Consider the following 18924-nt stretch of genomic DNA (forward strand, 5'->3'; position numbering starts at 1 on the left):
GATTTTTCTTTTCCCCGAAAATCATAAAAAAAGGCTTTACCAACTTCAACAAAAATATTTAAATATACTGAAAACATTTCACTAAATTAAACTTGTTACTTTCTAAAGTTACTAAAAATAAAAACTTTTTTAAGCAATACGCTTTAACGGTTGACGCGTTTGGAAAGTTAATGTAAAATTATAAAAAGAGTTATATATATTATTAAAATTGATCAATTAAAATTAAAAAAATAGTTCCTTCACCCAAAAACCGTGATTAATTCTAGAAGTAAAAACTATCTTATGAACCTTTTTAGAAAAAAAAAAGACTTTAAGTAGCGTAAAAAAATTTTTAGCTCAATCATTTAAGTAGCATTTTAATAGACCATCAATACAAAAAAACTTTAAAAGATCTGTTTTGTGTTAAAGTAACTACAAAAGTATAGAGCTTTAATTTAAACCAAGTTGTCAACCATATCTATACTTTTTAGTACACAATAAGAATATCTATACAACTCATTCAAGTAGAAAGTATTTTATCAAATCACAGTCTACTACTATATTAGTTAACAAAAAGCTTCTAAGGAAAAACATTATGGCGGTGTTTGCATTAAAAAAAGTAAAACAGTTTACAAGGTTTTCTTTTGCTGCTGATGGGATATCTGAAAACAAATGCATTGTTAAATACTTTTTATCTAAGCGTGTTTGTGTAAAATCACAAAATATTAAATACCTGATGAAAGGCGAAACTGGCGCCGGAAGGTTCCCAAACAGTGCGTAGTATTTTGTCAGGAATGTTCTTGTGGGAGTAGCAATGGTGCCAATCTTGCAAGTCCGAGTTGCAATCTGCCGTGGACGAGGGACTTCTAACTTGCACCTCATTCACGCATCTGTAAATATTTAATGTTCTCTTTTTTTATTAAACCTTCTAAATATTAGTGTTTTAGCTTATATTAGGTTCTAATAATGATTTCTTTTTTCATTAAAATGTTTGCTTGATAATTTTTGGCAAAAAAGTTAATATGTAACTAACTTTTTAACGGAGCGATTTATTTTAAATTTTGGCCATAGCGGGCATTTATGAAAACGAGTATAGGAAATCCTAGACTAGACTTTCAAAATGTTTATATTAACTTGCTTTTTATAAAAACTGGTTAACTTAAAGGTCTATTTTGTAATATTGCAATTTTTTATAGTATTGTTAATACGGTTTAATATGATTTTTATCTTAAAAACATTAAAATCTACATCAACAAAATTATAGAAAACTGTATCAAAAAATTTTATAATTGCAACAGTATTTTGTATCATTATTATGTTATACTGTAAATTTATTAATAATCAAACCGTTTGCAGTTTAGTGTTTGATGAGTGTCGCTTCTCATCTTGCGCATTTCTTCGGTCATTGGTCGAAAAAGCTTTCTCAGCTGATCACGTGAGAAATGCCTGGCAACGTCAACTTCTTGGTCGACTACGCAACTCGACAGTGCCTTCTTGTGGGCTTGTCGTTGGAAAATCTTCTCTTCTATGGATGATGTGGCCAAAAGACTACAAATTAATAAGCTTATATACTGAACATAAAATATTTAAAAATACAGGGTTGCCACTCGTTTTTTCAAAATTTTTTCCAAGTTTTTCAAATTTCTTCCAGGTTTTTAAAAGTACACATTTTTGGGTCTATTTTTAATTTTAAGTTAATTTCTATATAAGAAACTGTGTTAAATAGTATAAACATTGAAAAGATATTGTAAAGTTACTATAAATGTGTTTTTTAATAAAAAAACTTTTTGAAGATGACAAAAAAATCTTACTTATATGATTTATTTTCTGTGTCAAATCAAAATTTTACTACTGAAAATGTAAAAATTGTTAAAAATTCCAGGTTTTTCCAGGTTTCTTTCAAAATTTCTCAAATTCCAGGTTTTTCTATATTATTTTAGCCTAAATTGTCAAATTCCAGGTTTTTCCAGGTTTCCAGGTTAAGTGGCAACCCTGAAAATAATTTGAAAGATAAAATTATCAAAACAACATCTTTTTTTTAAAATTTTTCTAATTTTTTATTATAATAGAGTTAACCACTTTAGTTTTTTGTTTACTGGTAACAGAAAGAAAAAATATATCCTTTTATATATTATTTTAAACTTTATATTTCTTCTATGAAATATTTATTTGAAAATAACCGATAAATGAAGCAAGGTTTCTTCTGTCCATCGCGCCACACACGAGCCATCGCTTGCTCGTCATTAGCTGGATTCCAATCAGGATCGAACATGACGAGCCGATTTGCACCAATCAGATTCAATCCACAGCTGTTTTTTTTTTTTGAGTTGAAAAATAACTATTCAAATATTTTTGACACAATGAGTAAATGAAATAGCACATAAAACTTTTAAATATTTCAAATAAAAACATATCAAATCATATTAGAGTCTTAGTATAATTGCTATCGAAAAAGTAATTATGTAAACATTCTTAACATAATCAAGGTAAACTACGAGATGTCTTAAAATTTCTAAGTTTCTTCAAATTTTTAGATTATAAAAATAGTAAAAAAATAAATAAGGTATCTATGAAAAACACATTTTGAATATATTAAAAAAAAAAACATATAAAATTCACAATTTATTTAATTTTTATATAAAACTATGTAGCCAACCAAGTAATGAAATCAAATTCTTCTGGTACTTACACTTGTTTAATATTTTTTATATACAAAAATTGCCTTAAAAACTATTTAAAATATAAAATATATATTTTTATACTAAATTTGTACAACAAAAATAAAATAGAAACTTTTAATTTACTTTTTTAGATAGAACTTCTGAAAAATTCTAAACACGAAAAAAACATTTAAAAATAACCACACTAACCCGCCTGCTTTACTGCTGAGCATAAATACGAAATAGTCTGATGATCTGTCATTAAATTTTTCAACAATTTTAGCGCGCTTTTTAATAGACATGCTACCATCTAGTCGAACAAATGTGTACCTGAAAATGTTATATATTTTAGCTTTATTAGTAATTTAAACTACAAAAAATAATTATTTTGTTCAAAATTCCTATTTTGATTTTAAAATTTCTAAAATTTCAGGTTTTCGTGGGTTTTTTTGCCCAACTTGTCAAATTCCAGGTTTTCCAGGCTTTATGGCAACCCTGCAGATAGCTTTCAACAAAACCTGTTATGCAACAAACATTACAACAGACTTTTAAAAGCTTTCAATTCAACCTAAAAAATACGGTGTTTACCTTCTCAATCTACAGAGTTTTTCGCAAAGGTCAAGTGTTTGCGTGTAATTAGAAACAAGTACGTATTTATCATCGCACGTTGCTTTTGTGGCCGCCATCAGCAAATCAACTAACATCATTTTACCCGACAGTTCTGGCTGTGTGGAAAAACTGCGGTTACGTAATTGAACAAAAAAATATTCTCAGATTAAAATCTTAATAAGAGAGCTAAGTTGTTTTAGAAAGATTAGAAACATCAACATAAATTATCTATAGATATTTTAAGCATTTGACTACATTGAAAAATTAAAACCGTATTTTAAAACTGATAAATATTTTACAGAACCTGTAAAACTTTATGATTGTAATTTTGAGGAAAGAATTGCATCATGTTTTCGTATCCTGCTTCTTCACTTTCGCACTTTTCATACAGCAAGGCCGGATGATTGCACAACTGAAAAATACCATCGAGTAATATTTTAAACTCTGTAATTATTTTAAGTCACAAGAGTTAAAATAGTCAACTTAAATTTTTAAATTGTAATCAAGTTAATTAATACTTCAGTGTTTATTTATAACAAAACTAAACTTTAAAAGACTATTAGGTATAATATTTTTTATGATTAAAATCAAAAGAATTAATTCGATTATTAAATAAAGTACACAAATATTTCATATATACTATTGAGTTTTACGCCAACGAAAAAACCCTTCAAAATATTTTTGAGTGTAATAAAAAATTATATAATTTAACAAAAATATGAGTTAGGAAAAGCTGACTAATGTCCTAAGTTTTAAACACAAAATTTTTGAAAATGTCTTTAATGTAATGATTAGTGTTAAGGATGAAACTATAAATTGCATTAAGTTTTTTGTTTTACAACTATGAGGTCTCAGAAAAATAGGAGAGTGAGTACAAATATTCACAAGAGTTTATTACTACAATGTTACCTATTTGACTTTTCAAGTAAAATGCTATGTAATAGTAAATATGACAAACGGTTTACAATCATTTCTAACCCGCGATCACTTCTAACCTGATCACTTCTAACTCGATCACTTCTAACTCGATCACTTTTAAACCGATCATTTCTAACCCGATTACTTCTAACCCGATCATATCTAACCCGATTGTTTCTAACCCGATCTAACATGATCATTTCTTACACGATCTTTTCTAACTCGATCAGTAAAAAATTTATGTTTTTTAGATTTATTATAATCAGTGTTTATTTTGAAACCAAACTAATGTTAACAAAATTGTTCTTAAATTACAATATAGTTTACTTTGTCTTAACAAAAACTTAATGTTTATATAGCTTTAATTAGAATAAATTTTTAAGAATTAATTTATTTAACTTATTTTAATTTCAAGTTGTTTTCCTTATTTTGAATTTTTTTCATATCAAACTGCTTAAATCAAACTTTTTTTCAAATTAAGTAAGATTTACTATGTAGTCCTCAGCCTGTGGTAGGAACTACCTTTATTTGGGGGAAGTCCCCTTTTTTGTGCTAAACGTTTAGCGCGTTTAGATCTTAAGGCTTTTACTGAACATACCTTACTCATTAGGTTTAACTTAGTAATTAATAAGTATGTAATAAACTTAATATATATGATTTCTTTAATGAAGTGAGTTTATTGAAAACGTGATGTTAATGTGAAAATTAGGAAGTAGAAATGATAAAGCAGCCAATTTATCAGTAGAATAAAACTGCGAATATAAACACAACAAGTAAACATCAAATTCCACAAATTAAAATGTCTTAATAATGTTCTTAAAGTGTCCGAATGACACAATCTTAAATACAAAATAGGTCTTACTAATAATTAGAGTCTTAAATTGTTATGTGCTTCTTGCACAATCTTATGACTGAACTAAGCAAATATAATACAATAATGCAAATAAACATCAAGATCTTATAAAATGAAAATAATAAAATAGCCCTTAAAATCAGTTAGTGTGCCTCTCGCATGGTCTTATGGCTTAACTGAGCGTAATAACAGACATATTTTAAGTTTTATTGTGTGTTGATTTGATAACAATCGTCTAACGCCCCCTGGCGGTCATTTAAAAAACAACAAAATGCATATTTTGTTACAACTAGATATTTTTCTAAATTTTTTGTTTAATTTTTAAGGTAAGCTGTTTTTACTACACTAAAGTAATATAAACTTGTCATTTAGATGACTAGAATATTATTTTAACACAAGTGAATTTAGAAAATTAAACTGTTACAAATATAATATTCAGATACAAATATTTTCATATTACAGTCTATAAGCTTTGTTGTAAGTCTAGCGCAAGCGTTGTACAGTAGTTGACTAATCTAAAACGGAAATTAAACCTAAAGATCAGTCTGATTTGCATATTTGCTGAGTCAGCAAATTTTCTTAAAGCTTTTATTAATTTTTTTATTGATACCCTTATTTCTAATCCATCTTACTCAAACATATTAAATAAAACGCAAAAAAAAAGTTTTTATAGTTATTGTTAAAAACTAAAAAAAAAATTTTAGCTGACTCTGCAATTATGAGTGACTATTATGGTCACGACTGACCTTTAAGTTTAATAGCCATCTATTACGATTTTATAGTCCGTAAATTTCGACTTTAAGCTTAAAAACTTGCACAAATTGTTCCACAACTTGCAAAGATCTGTTTAGATAATGTAATTAAAACAAACAATAAACGATTTAGAACACTTTTGTTTTTTTAGTGGAAATTTATTATTTTTAGACATAACCACTTAAACAGATTTGTTTATTAATGTTACGAGTCCGAGGGTTATCAAGTTTCGTCTAGTTAATCTTCTTGAAAAAATTAACTTAAGTATATATTATATCCAAAATATTTTCATTACGACATGAATTAGAACTTAATTTCATATATTTAATCGTTTACAATTACATTTATTTACTTTATAAAAAAAAAGTTCTTACGATCTTTTGCTCGTAGTTATTATTATTTTAACTATAAGTATTTTTTACTTTCGGTTGTGCCTGACTGATGAGTCCTAATGAGGAAGAAAACCGGTCTCAGATAGTCTGATGATCGAATTGGTATAATCAATCCTTACATTTTTTATTTTTAAATTATATACAGTGTTTTTTTTTTCGTTGTTATTTTGTTTGTGCTTACCTTTTTTAAATCTTTTAAATAAAGTAAAAAATAAATATATCAACATTAGTTTTAATTTATATGTATTTAAAACAATAAAAGTGAATCAAATGACGATACTTTTGATATATTATATAAACTTAACTAAAAATTTTAAAGAAGTTTAATTAGACGAGATTTGATCATCCTCGTACTCATAGTATTTATAAACAAGTCTGTTTAAGTGTCATTGATTTTTTTTTGCTCTAATCTAGGTAGATAAATATTTTATTTATTTTCTTGACTCACAAATTTCAACACATAACAGTTTCTTTGTCCTAAAAGTATATTTTTACAGAACTTAATAGCAAAATGATACATCTAAAACATATTACGTTTTTTTTTTCGACTTCGGGTTTATTGGGTCGATAATGAGCCCATAGAAAAAGTAGGACATTTCGGTTCTTTTTAGTCTGCGTAGCATATCTCAAAATATACATATAAATTTTTACTAATTTTCTTTGCAATAATTTTCAGTGAACTAACTACAATAGTCAGTGTTTTTGTTTTTATATAAACTTAATATTTGTTGGGATCTTGATAAGTTTTGGTTTTTTCAGTTGTTGTCTTTATTTATGGTCTTCTTACTTAGTCATAAAAAAAAACTCAAATTTCTAATTTCACTGCCGAATAACGATATTTTGTTAAAAGCTAAAAAATTTAAATGTTAAATATAACTTTTTTTAATGTTACGGAAACTAAAAAAATATTCAAAGACCCTTTTGTGGTTCATAGTTTGCGTACCATGTTTAAGAAATAGTTTCACATTTTTCTAATCTTTAATACACCTAGATCCGGTTAAAAATGATCGAATCAGATATGATCGAATCAGATATGATCGAATTAGATATGATCGAGTTAGAAGTGATTGGGTTAATTAGAAGTGATTGGGTTAGAAGTGATCGGGTTAGAAATGATCGCAAGTTAGAAATGATCGGCTCCCATGACGTACATGAAAGTTATTTTCACAATAAAAAAATAAAATATTTTTTTTTTATAAACTACAAACTATTTAATTAAAATGTTTTTATAATTACTATTAAAGTTAAACTTTATAAACAACTATACTTTAAGTTAACAAAACTTAGAGTTGCTCAAACTATTTAAACTTATACAAATAAAAAAAAACAAGATATCTAAATACGAAAGTTATGTTTTTTTTCCATATTTTTTTAATTCTAAGGTTCCAAATTACTTTGTCTACTTTTGTAGACTTAGTTGGGAATAGTATTTTAAAACAACAACTAACTCAGTTTTTGCTTTTTTCAACTAACAAACGTTTCTCTGTGTTAAAAAACTAACAAAGTTCCACGGAGTACTGTAAAAAACTAGTACTGCAAAAACGAATAGAAGATAATGAAAATAAATATGTATTTACAAAATATAAATTAATAAACTCTAATGCATGTCTTCTTTTATTAGTATCATCAAACGTAGTAGGTAGTTCCTCCAAAATCTTCACTGAAGAGGGCAATGACGATTAATCTCTCTATTGTGCTTAAAGATAACAAGAATAGAAGAAATACATTAGAAAGTATCCAATTGATATTTAGTAAACCTACATCTTAGTAATCTTCTATTATTTGTTGCAGTACTTATTTATTTTCAGAGCTTGGAAATTTGTGAATTGTTTACACAGAGAAACGTTTGCTAGTTGAATAAAGTAAAAACTGTGAAAATTGTTGCTATCATTGTATATTCAAAGAAACTTCTTTCGTTAGGTTCTTTATTAGCAAACTACTATTAAGTTACTTTTAAACAGTTAAGTAGCATATAAGCTTTCGAAAATATAACTTATACAACAAAATTGACGAGAGGAGACAATAGAACCATAATCAAGTAAAACATTTAACAATACTTTACGAATTCTTTTAAGTAGTTTTAATTAATAATTTACCACTGTTTTTTTCTACGAGTTGCTATACACAAATTTTACAAACTTTAAACCTTTTTTGTATCAAACAAAGAAAGACTTAGTAATCAATACATATATTTCAGAAAAATAAATACTGAAAGATATACTATGTAAGTTTTCAGTTAATAATTTAATAAAAAAAACTAAACAGTATTCTTATTTCATTAGAAATATAAAACAAAAAGTTTAAAAAAAAAGTCATAAAACAATGTTACGAACTTTTTTCATTTGAGTAATTGCGGCAAGCCCCCTTGAAGTCATACCTTTCTCTTTGTTACTTGTTTTAGTGAAGTCTTGTCTGCTCATAAAGGCATTATAAAGTGCATATTGCACATCTGTTAGCGGGCAGCATATAACTAACTCCGTTTTAACTGGCAAGTATCTAAACAAATTCATAAAAATTGTATTTATGAGCATTTACTTAAACTTTTACAACAAAACTAACAACATTTGTGACCTTGTTGTTAACCAAAGGACTTAAAGAAAATAAATGTCAGTATGTAATGTAAAACATTATTAAGTATATAAACAAAAACAATATTATTAAAAACTCATTCAGCTTTTAAATATATGTTGTCAAAATTAAATTACTTTCATACAAATATTTTCATAAAATGATAAAAAGTAGTTATTCAAATTAGTACAACTTTTGCTCTGCACAAAATTGTAAAAACGTTTAACTTTTTTATTTTAATTTCAATACATACTTTTCACTAAAAATTAAATATTTTTTTACCTCTGTACAAATTAACGTTACTTCTTATACGCTACAAGTATACTCTTTAAATATTATACAATGCAACTTAGCTATAAATTTATATACTTTTCATATTAAATTGTTCAACATAAGCTTTCTTGTATTAAAGTATAATAATTTACTGGAACCAGCCTATTTTGCTAAGATCCAGATCCAATTATTTAGAAAAATAAGCGGTAAATTTTTATGTAGAAACATAAGGTTCATATATAAAAAATAAAATCAAATATATAACAAAAAGTTATCTGAAAACACATAAAAAACCATCGAGCATAAACAATTTCACAGTAATACATACTTTAACAAATAGTAATTGATGTATAATGTAAGGTTTACCAACATTTATAAATATTGTTTGGTCGCAACAAACATCATAAAAAGTTTAATCAAAACTCAAAAGTTAACTTTCTAAATGCCATTTATTACCTTTTTTTTAATTAGATAAATAACAGCATGATGATCGTTTCATACTAGTTTATTTCACTAATTTAATGACTTTGCTGTTTTTATTTTGCTTTTTTATGTACTGTTTTCAATTTTAATGAATTTTTCATTTCTAAATCAGTCATTTTTTGTAAATTTTATTCAGTTATCTTTAATAGTGTCTAGTAACTTTTATTGTCAATGAACAAGATGTGGTCGCCATTTGTACATAAAATTGGCCAATTGTAAAAGACATAGAATTTAGTAGATCGTTTTACTTTTGTAAAATATTACTAAAAAGACTACTTAATTTGTCTGACCAAACTGTAACAGTATAAGTAGAAAGTTAGCACCTACGTTTACTCTTAACTTATTTAACTTACATCACTTATATTTAACTTGTAAATAAAATTTTAACTTTTATCGAATCGATTTTTTTAGTACAAAGTTTTAAATTAAAAACAAGTCGCTATCCCGAACCAATCCGCAGGCCGTATGTAGCCTCCTCTTATTCTATATAAAAGTTAATTAAACTTAAAATAAATAAATCTTAAATTGGATAGGATAGATCACTACTAAAGTGCGAAGTTTATTTTAAATTCAATAATAACTTACTTGGAAAGTAGACTAGATGTTCTTCTGATTATGCAAGAATTAACTACATCACCAAGTTGCTTGAGTTTTTCCTCGCCTTTTTCCTTACACTTGTCACTTGCCGATGAATCTCGACCTCGGAGTATGGGAATTTCGTATCTTTAAACAATTTTCAGTTCAGCACTTTTTTAAGTTAGTTTCTTATGCTACAAAAGTTTAGAATTCACCTAAATAAAAATAAAACTAATTTTATAGTTCATAAGTCGATTGAGGTTTTATTGTCCGTATTTCAAAAAGCAAACATTGAACCATTTTGAATAAAAATCTGTAACTTTGAATCAAAACTATTTTACTTCGTCCCTTATGTTAATAGTCTTTTTATAACACTTGATAATTATTTTTAAATAAACTTTCAGTATTAATTTGCAATATTACGTTTGTTGGTATGAAACCAGACTAGAATGTTTTTTTTTTTTAACTCCATAACACTTACTGTCTTTTAAACTCTGCAGCAGTACCGAGCAATCCATTGTTAACAAACTGGACCAAACTAAAATACTCAAGAAGATCATTTTGAATGGGGGTGCCTGACAATAAAACTCTTCTTTTGCAATTACAATTTGCTAGAGCTGAGTAAGTCTGATTTTCACAGTTTTTCAGTCTGTTAAGTTAAGTTTAATAAATAATTTAGTAAGCTTTAAAAAAAATATTAAGAAAATCAAGTAAAATTTTTTTTTAATTCAGTAGTTTTATACCATTACAATAAAAATCAAAAAATTATAGTACTCACAGCTTAAAGTTTAACAAGATAACATACGAAATTTACTTTTAAGTGTTTAGTGCTGAACCGAGTATTCCAAATGGATTATCTGTTACAATTATTACTTAAATAGAACATTTCTATTTGAAAGTCTCTAATTTTTCACAAATTGTAAAACAATAAATCTTGTTAAACTCAATAACAAAGTACAACGTAAAACAAAGTAAAAAAGCTTACTTTTTAATTAAATGTGGGCTAGACAACAACTATTATTAATTAAGAACAATTCAATTTAAGTTTAAAAATATATTTACTCATGCTAGTTTAAAAGGCAACAGAATATTTGTTCGGAAAATTAGTTCATCAAAACTTTTATTTTTATCTAAAAAAACTTACAAATGCATTAATTATTGCACATAATAATATTTCGTCAAAAATCAAAGTTAATTAAGTATTTAATATAAATAGACTACACCAGTTTTTCTCTTTGCACAGTAAGTTTGAAAATAGTTACACATAAAAGTTTAAGTATTAATTTAAATTAAAAAAAAAACAAGTATGTACTCCTACTAGACCACTTTGACTTACTTATATTTTTCTTTGTTGCTTTGTTTTAACTAAATGTGCAAATTAGAAAAACTAAACATTTAAATAAAGCACACCACAATAGCATCAAGTATTAGAGTGTTCAAACAAAAATCAAAAATTAAATTGGAAAAATAGTTTAAATAGATCAAAACAAAAAAGTTAAGCTTGACTTCAAATTTTAAAAAAATTTATTGCTAAACAATATTTGCAAATTAAAATAATAACTGCCAATATTTTATTAATCTGGGTAGTAAAAAGTGCTTTTTTGGTAACAATACAATAAATTAATTAAAAAGTATATTAAAAAAAAGTATAAAAAGTATAAAAGTGTATTTTTAAGAACATAACAGTCATATGTCTTTTATTTTGCGTAATTTTTGTCAAAATCATTAAAAAAAACAACATCTTTAAATGAAACAAATAGTTTAATAAGAGCTTTGATACCTTATAAAAGTTTATAAATTTTAAATGTTGAAACGTTTTTCAGAAAATTAATTAAACACAATTTTACACATAAAAAACATACAACACATTTATAGTAACTAAACAAAAATCTCTAGAAGGAAAATGTTTAGTCTTTTAATTTGAAAGCATCGTACAATTTACAAAAAACATGTATTTTATCATGAAAGATATGCATGATTAGTTTCCAGTCAGGTCCTTGGACCATCATTTTTTGAGCATCTTCGTTTTTTTTTTAATCTTACATAACAGGTTTTAAAAATTGGATTTATGCTATTTGTAAAAAATCTGGTGGATAACATTTACGAAAAATTTGTGGAACCTGCATTTATTTTCAAAGATTAAAACGTAAACAAACTATGTGTAGTAAACAAATGTGATAGAGATTTTTATAATTAAACAAACCTATGACCTTCATCACAGATCATCAACCCAATTTTTCCTTTGTGTAAAACATGAGCGTGTAGCCGGAAAGTTTCATATGAAATGAGCAGAACTTTGGTGGCATTTCTATTCTGCTGTATCATAAATTGTGACAATTTCCTATAGAAATAATTAAAGTTAGTTCAATTTGTTAGTAACGGTTTTTTTTTGTACTGTATCATATTTAATTCAAAGAATTTCAAAAACATATAAAGCAAAACATTTAATTTTACATAAAAAAGATACCCTCTTCAAAAAATATTTATTTGTATGATAACACTATATTTAAAAAAAATATCTTTTATTTAGTACGTTTAGTTAAGAAGTAGAGTCAATGATATTATTATTTACCACTACTGATAGAGAATAGCCTTTTTATACTTTATTTGTGTAGTTTAACCGTTCTTTAACTATCACTAGCTTTATACTATTTTGGTTGATTCTAAAGCGGTGAAAAGCTTATTAACAGAAAAAAAAACTTAACCCTTATTTTCACTACTATATTTATAACCCTAACTAAAATAAGTTGGCTTATGACTTATATTTATTAATATCAAAAATGTATAAACTATCTGTCTTTTCATTTCTCTAATGGCCTAAATCAATTGGATAATCAACTTGTACTTACAACATTTACAAATTTTATAATGTAAAGACGAACTGAATCAATATTACTAACTTATCAATTTCTGCTTTAGATCCACTATCGATTGCTAATGTGCTCAGATGAGTTCCAAGCCACTTCACTACTTCGTTTTCCCAATTTTTTACGAGACTTGAAGGAGAAACTATTACACACTTGTTGATTGTTGGAGTCATTTGTGGACTCTATTTGCAAAAAAAATATTAATTCTCATTATCAAAAACAAAAACTTTTTTTTCAACTTAAAGGATTTTTAAATAAATATCATAAAAAATACCACAGTAAATTAATTTTTTTGAACTTCTTTAGTCACAGAAGTTTAGCATACTTTTTTTATAATCAATTTGCTACAATAATACACATTTGAATACAACTAAACTGTTTCACTTCTAATTGTCTTTTTTAGTTTAAACTTCTTACTAAATAATGTGGGAGATTTAATCATAAGCTTCAAATTAATGTATTCAGAATTTTAAGAATTAAGGTTTTTACATTAAATTTAAAATTGGATTTTATTACGTAAGTCATATATACAGGGTTGCCTAATGTTTTTGGCAAATTTTCTCCAGGTTTTCTAAATTGCCTCCAGGTTTTTAAAAGTACACATTTTTTGGTCTATTTTTAGTTAAAAGTTATGTTATAGGTAAAATACTGTGTTAAATAGTATAACGACATTGAAAAGATATCTTAAAGCTTCTTTAAATGTGTTTTTTAATAAAAAAAAAATTATGATAACAAAAAAATTTTATTGATACTATGGATTTTTCGTGTCAAATTGAAATTTTACAACTTAACATGTAAAAGTTGTTTAAAATTCCAGGTTTTTCCCAGTTTTTTTTTTCAATATTTTTCATATCCCAGGTTTTTCCCGGTTTCAAAGTTTTTTGGCAACCCTGTATATGGATAGCATATGCGTGATAGTGTTCGATCTAATCTATATGCATAGTAAAGTCATAAAAAATATACAGATACCATTAAAATGCCATAGGTATATCCACCTTGTTTTTATAAGTTGATATTAATTTGTAGAGTTTGTCTAGGTTATCAGAGACGTTTTACTGCTTAACAGAATACGTATATAAAATTGATAAGTTCAATAAGTTTATTCTTGAGAACACAAACTAAAAAAGATAACAAAGACATATTCACTAAAAACATTTCTTCAGTTTTTAACCAATATTTTTTTAAATTTCTACAGCTAGTCCACCACTAAAACATAAACCATTCTATAAAAGCAATACTTTTTTTAAAGACAATTTGTTGGTTTTAAAACTTAAATACTATTTTTCCAATTAGAGATAAGCAACGTTTTTGTTCAGTGGGCCAATGTGTAAAAATTAATCCTTCGTGGGTCGGAGAATTTAAATTTCATCTTATTCACGATGTTACTCAATAACCGAAATAATTTATACAAAATACGACTTAGTTTTACCCTTTTTCGGCCGTATTAAAATTTGTAAAAATTGGTTGGCTAGTCATTTTCACTCTGCCGACCGGATGTGGCCCCGGGTCATAAGTTATATTCTGTCCAATCCTATTTTAAACTGTCTAAGAAACTTGTCCCAGGTCTCTAGACAAAATTCAAAAATTAAATAGATTTTTAGTTAAATTTTATTTTTCTGAGAATATTGACAATAAAAAATCTGCAAATCATACATTTCTAACACAAACTTTTTACAAAACAAATTATTTCCCATAAATTGTATGAGATTTCTATATTCTATAAAAAAAATATATATAGTTCATACGTTTAGCTTTCATATAAAATCCGAAAATTAATTGTTTTTCTTAACTACTTAACCCCTCTACGACCTTACTAAACAGTACATTATTTAATAAGTACGGTAGTCTTTCTCTTGTGTAGTTATTTTGAGCACATCAAAAATGTGCGTGCTAAACAAAAACTACGTACCTAAGAAGCACTAGTTTAAACAGAAAATTGAATTTTGAACACAAAGTTTTTGTTTATATTAGTTACAATGTAGTTCATTCTATTTATAGATCAAGTACAAAGCTAAAAAAAATGTTTCGAGCTTTAAGAAAAAAATCAAAAAAAATAATAAAACTAGTTCATAAAACTTGAATGCATAAAAGTTGAACAACTAAATAGAAAATCGAGCTGAGTTTATAGCTATTTAATTTGTAACTTATTAAGCAATTTAAACAAGTTTAAACAACTATTCATGACAAAGTGCTAAAGCTAACACAGAATTATATATTGATCAGAAGAATTGTTCACCGATTTTTAAAATATAAATACAATTCACAACAAATAATTATTGTAAACAAACGGTTTCTATACGAAATAAGAGATTAATAAACAAACAAATACTTTATATAGATTTATTTTTTCTTTAGAAAATTAAATTAAATAAATCTAAGAATTCTTTAATTTTTGATAATCGAGCAAGTATACAATACAAACTATGTAATTTAAACATAAATTTTAAACTTATTTTTAATTCTTTAATTTTTAGTTGTAAGGGAACTTCAAACAAAAAAATTACTTTAAACTTTTATTGCAAAACTATAAAAAAGTATACCAATATATATTTTTTTTAATTATCACTTCCTTGCTATATTAAAAAATGTCAAACGTCACAAATTTGACGTAAAAATAAAGTATATATGTTATTCGGAAAAATTATTGGGTAAAAATTTTTCTAATCAAAAAGATTAATACTTTTGATGTTTAATTTACATTAACAAGTACAAAAGGGTATAATCAAATAACATATATGTAAGTACTTTCAAAACCAACTTGTTTTATCAGCGTCCATAACAAGGTGATGCACTGAAGAGTTTTACCCAGGCCCATCTCATCAGCCATGATGCATCCGTACATGTCATCAATGCGCCCTCCCGTCACGCAGTCGTACAAAAACTTGACTCCTTCTCTCTGGTGAGGCCTTAGTATCTGCAAACTGAGTTTATAAACACAAAGTTTTTCAGTAAACTTGAAAATGATATATAAGTATGTACTTAAAGAACACATTTATATGAAATGAACTTGTTTTTATTTTATGAAAATATTTTTATCAGAGTTAGTATAAAAACGCATTGAATCCTAAATATGCAACAAGTAAAGCAATTTGAAATTCATTAACTAATTATATTTTTTTATAAATCAGTTAACTTAAATTAATTTTAAGCATTAACTGTAGATTTTTTCAGTCATCTTTCTACTTTTTAAAAACATATACATAATATTTTTTAAAAAAAGCTAAGTTTTGAATTTTCAAAAACTTTAACGAGACGACTAACAAAATAGAAGGGATATTTTTTTATAACTATAAATGTTCGTATTTTTAACTACCAACAAGTAATATTTAAACTCAAAACTATTTTCAACAAAATAAATGCATAATCACATAAAAAAAAAACTTTCATGTAACTATTGAATTAATATCATGTTCTTCTTTCACTTTTTAAGTCAAAAAAACTGTCCTGAGTGACCAAAAACTGCTCTGAGATATCCTAAATTTTTTCAAACTCTTTAAAAAAAAATTTTGCTTCTGACGCAAACTACTTAAACCTTATGTTCATTTTTCTTTTAATTAATTGAAATTGAGATTGATGTGTATGCTGCTTCTGCATTAGATGTTCACTGAACCTATGAGTAATACCGTTTTCGAAGATTTGATGTTAATGTTTAAATCAATTGAGATTAAAAAACTAAATATGTGGATAATTTTACATGTTCATATCAATTAACTTTATATATAATAGAAAATAGTTTGGACTTTTTTTGACATTTTAATTGACTAACTTTAATCTTAGCACATAAAGTACTAACTTGAAAAAATATTTACTAATTATGTTAACTTTAATTAAACAGATTAATCTTAACTCAAGTCATGATAAATGTTCATTTCATATTTAAAACAAAAACTAGAATGTTATTTCTAAGAATAGTGAAGAATTAGCTGCTAGGCTAAAAAATTTCAAAATAAGAATTTCAAAATCAATAAAAATCACATTCTTGAACAAAATTGGTTTTATAAAATAACACAATAATAAAACTGGATCAACTAAATCTCATTCTAGATCTAGAAAAAAATATATCCTGAGATTTTTATAAAAATTTAAAACTATCTTGAGATTTTAAAAATCAAAACTGTCCTGAGTCATCCTGAGTACCCTGAGTGTGTAGCAACCCTGTAAATATAAATTTTTATACAATAAAAAAAGTTGGTACATTTTGTAGTAAACTAATTAATTTTAGGGTAATTTTAAGAAATTAGAAGTACAACAAAACTTTTCGGGAGATAGAGTCTTAAAGTTTACATATTTTATAAGTATATAAATATAAAGAGTATACAACAAGCATATGAAAAAAGGTAAATTTTGAAAAAAGTTTCCACAAACAAGAAAATTTTAACAGATTTTTATTTTTTAACATAAATATACAAACAGCTTGTTGATTATGTAAATATTTCAAATAACAAAAAAAAAGTAATTTTTATTAATATAAACTACAAAAAAAGAAACTGCCATCTATTTCTGTTTCTTAAAATAACCAAAGTTTGAAAAACATTTAATTATATATACAAAAATACACAAGTTCTACAAGTTAAGAGCAACTTGTAAACTTTACAGCTAAATTAGTTACACTCTTAATGAAATATTAAAAATTAACCTTTGAAAGTCGAGGATCAACTACCACATGTACAGGTATTTTAGTCTTATCCATTTTCATCAAATCATGAGCTGAGTACTCTGGAGGCTCAAATAAAACTAGTGCGTTTTCCTCAAATGGATCATGAAGTGACTTTCTTATCTGTTGCCTTTTAATGCCAAGACCTCTAGAAAGACTTGGTCCTTTGTAATCTTTTATTGGTATTTTGAAAGGCTTTGATAAAAGTTTGCTTATTATTTGTTCATAAGGAGAGCTACTTATAGAGCTACTATTATTAGCATTTTTGTTTATAAGCAAGGGCTTTCTAAATGGAGAAATAAACGCTTGGGGAGAATGAAATTCTTGTTTTATTTTAGATTTGTCATTTTTTATAGGTTTCCACTCTTTGTCATTATCTTCAGATTTAAACTTTTTTTTGACTCTTTGGCTTGGAGCTAAACTTCTTCTCATTTCAAGTATGGCTTTATTTTAATGAATAGCTTGTTTTAATTAAAATAATTAACTGTAAGAATTTATAAAATTAAACTATTTAAAGTTTAAATTAGATTTTTATTCCTTTTTTACCATTCTAAAAAATATTACAAAAATCTATAATTTAAAACAGCAAAAGAAAATTAAATATTGTTTTTAGTCTATTTGCAAACTTAATCTTTTATATAGTTTGATGCTAATATTTGTTATCATAAAAGTGAGTTAAATGTAGAATTAAATACTTTAATTAGTACAATTATGCTTATGAAACAGTTTTTTAATAAGAAACTTTGCGTTATTTAATACTTACAATAAGATATTTTGAGACATACGTACATTTAATTTTATTTATAAAAAAAAATTGGCTAATAATTAAAAACAATTTTTTTATATATTTAGAAGTCACATACTTACTGAATTGTAATAAATATCTACCACATAAACTTATATGGCATAAACTGGTTCAAAACTATTCAACAATTTTTTTTACATGTAAGCTTTTATGAATTTTAGTTGCTCTTGATCTAATAACTACAAAATAAGACAAAATATTAAAGTATGTATATATTTTTATTTATTGCTAGTTTAATTTAAATGGGTGATTTAGGAGCTTTATCATTTTGAAGAATATCCTTAAATATTGACTATTTGACTAATACTTTTACAAGGGTTTATTTTTAAAATATACTTTTCAGCTTTCAATTTTGAATTTTCATAGAAGGAGACAACTACTAAAGAATAAATTAATAAGTTTTTTTTTTACAGTAGCATTTAGTTTAGAATAAAACCATTGGTAAGTACATAAAAAATAAATTAATTTAAGGAATTCTACTTAAAAATTTTGTTTATTTCAGTAAAAGAATTTATAACCTAAATGTTTTAGATA

The 18924-nt window shown here is 25.5% G+C and overlaps 1 protein-coding gene across 1 annotated transcript; it reads right to left on the reverse strand.

The window, feature by feature from the left end:
• Nucleotides 1-608: 608 nt before the first annotated feature.
• Nucleotides 609-18017, reverse strand: LOC145832732 (DNA repair and recombination protein RAD54-like). The gene is made up of 14 exons (XM_082940055.1): nucleotides 17568-18017; nucleotides 15690-15845; nucleotides 12965-13113; nucleotides 12268-12405; nucleotides 10546-10713; nucleotides 10074-10211; nucleotides 8498-8660; nucleotides 3553-3660; nucleotides 3228-3364; nucleotides 2850-2969; nucleotides 2160-2288; nucleotides 1327-1527; nucleotides 713-869; nucleotides 609-641 (listed from the first exon to the last, which is right to left on the reverse strand). Exons 1-14 carry the CDS (start codon nucleotides 18015-18017, stop codon nucleotides 609-611), a joined length of 2247 nt encoding a protein of 748 aa, XP_082796181.1.
• Between the last annotated feature and the right edge of the window lie 907 nt (nucleotides 18018-18924).

Source organism: Thalia democratica, chromosome 3, assembly GCF_965202585.1.
Source record: "Thalia democratica chromosome 3, ktThaDemo2.hap1.1, whole genome shotgun sequence".
NCBI classification, from domain to species: domain Eukaryota; kingdom Metazoa; phylum Chordata; class Thaliacea; order Salpida; family Salpidae; genus Thalia; species Thalia democratica.

What these genes read in the sequence shown, in the direction of transcription:
- LOC145832732 (XM_082940055.1), bottom strand. Translation starts at nt 18,017, where the DNA reads ATGAGAAGAAGTTTAGCTCCAAGCCAAAGAGTCAAAAAAAAGTTTAAA. An exon ending in ACATCTAGTCTACTTTCCAA is followed by an intron (nt 8,661 to 10,073) that starts GTAAGTTATTAT and finishes GAATTTGTTTAG; the next exon opens with ATACTTGCCAGTTAAAACGG. An exon ending in CCAGTTTCGCCTTTCATCAG is followed by an intron (nt 642 to 712) that starts GTATTTAATATT and finishes ATTTGTTTTCAG; the next exon opens with ATATCCCATCAGCAGCAAAA.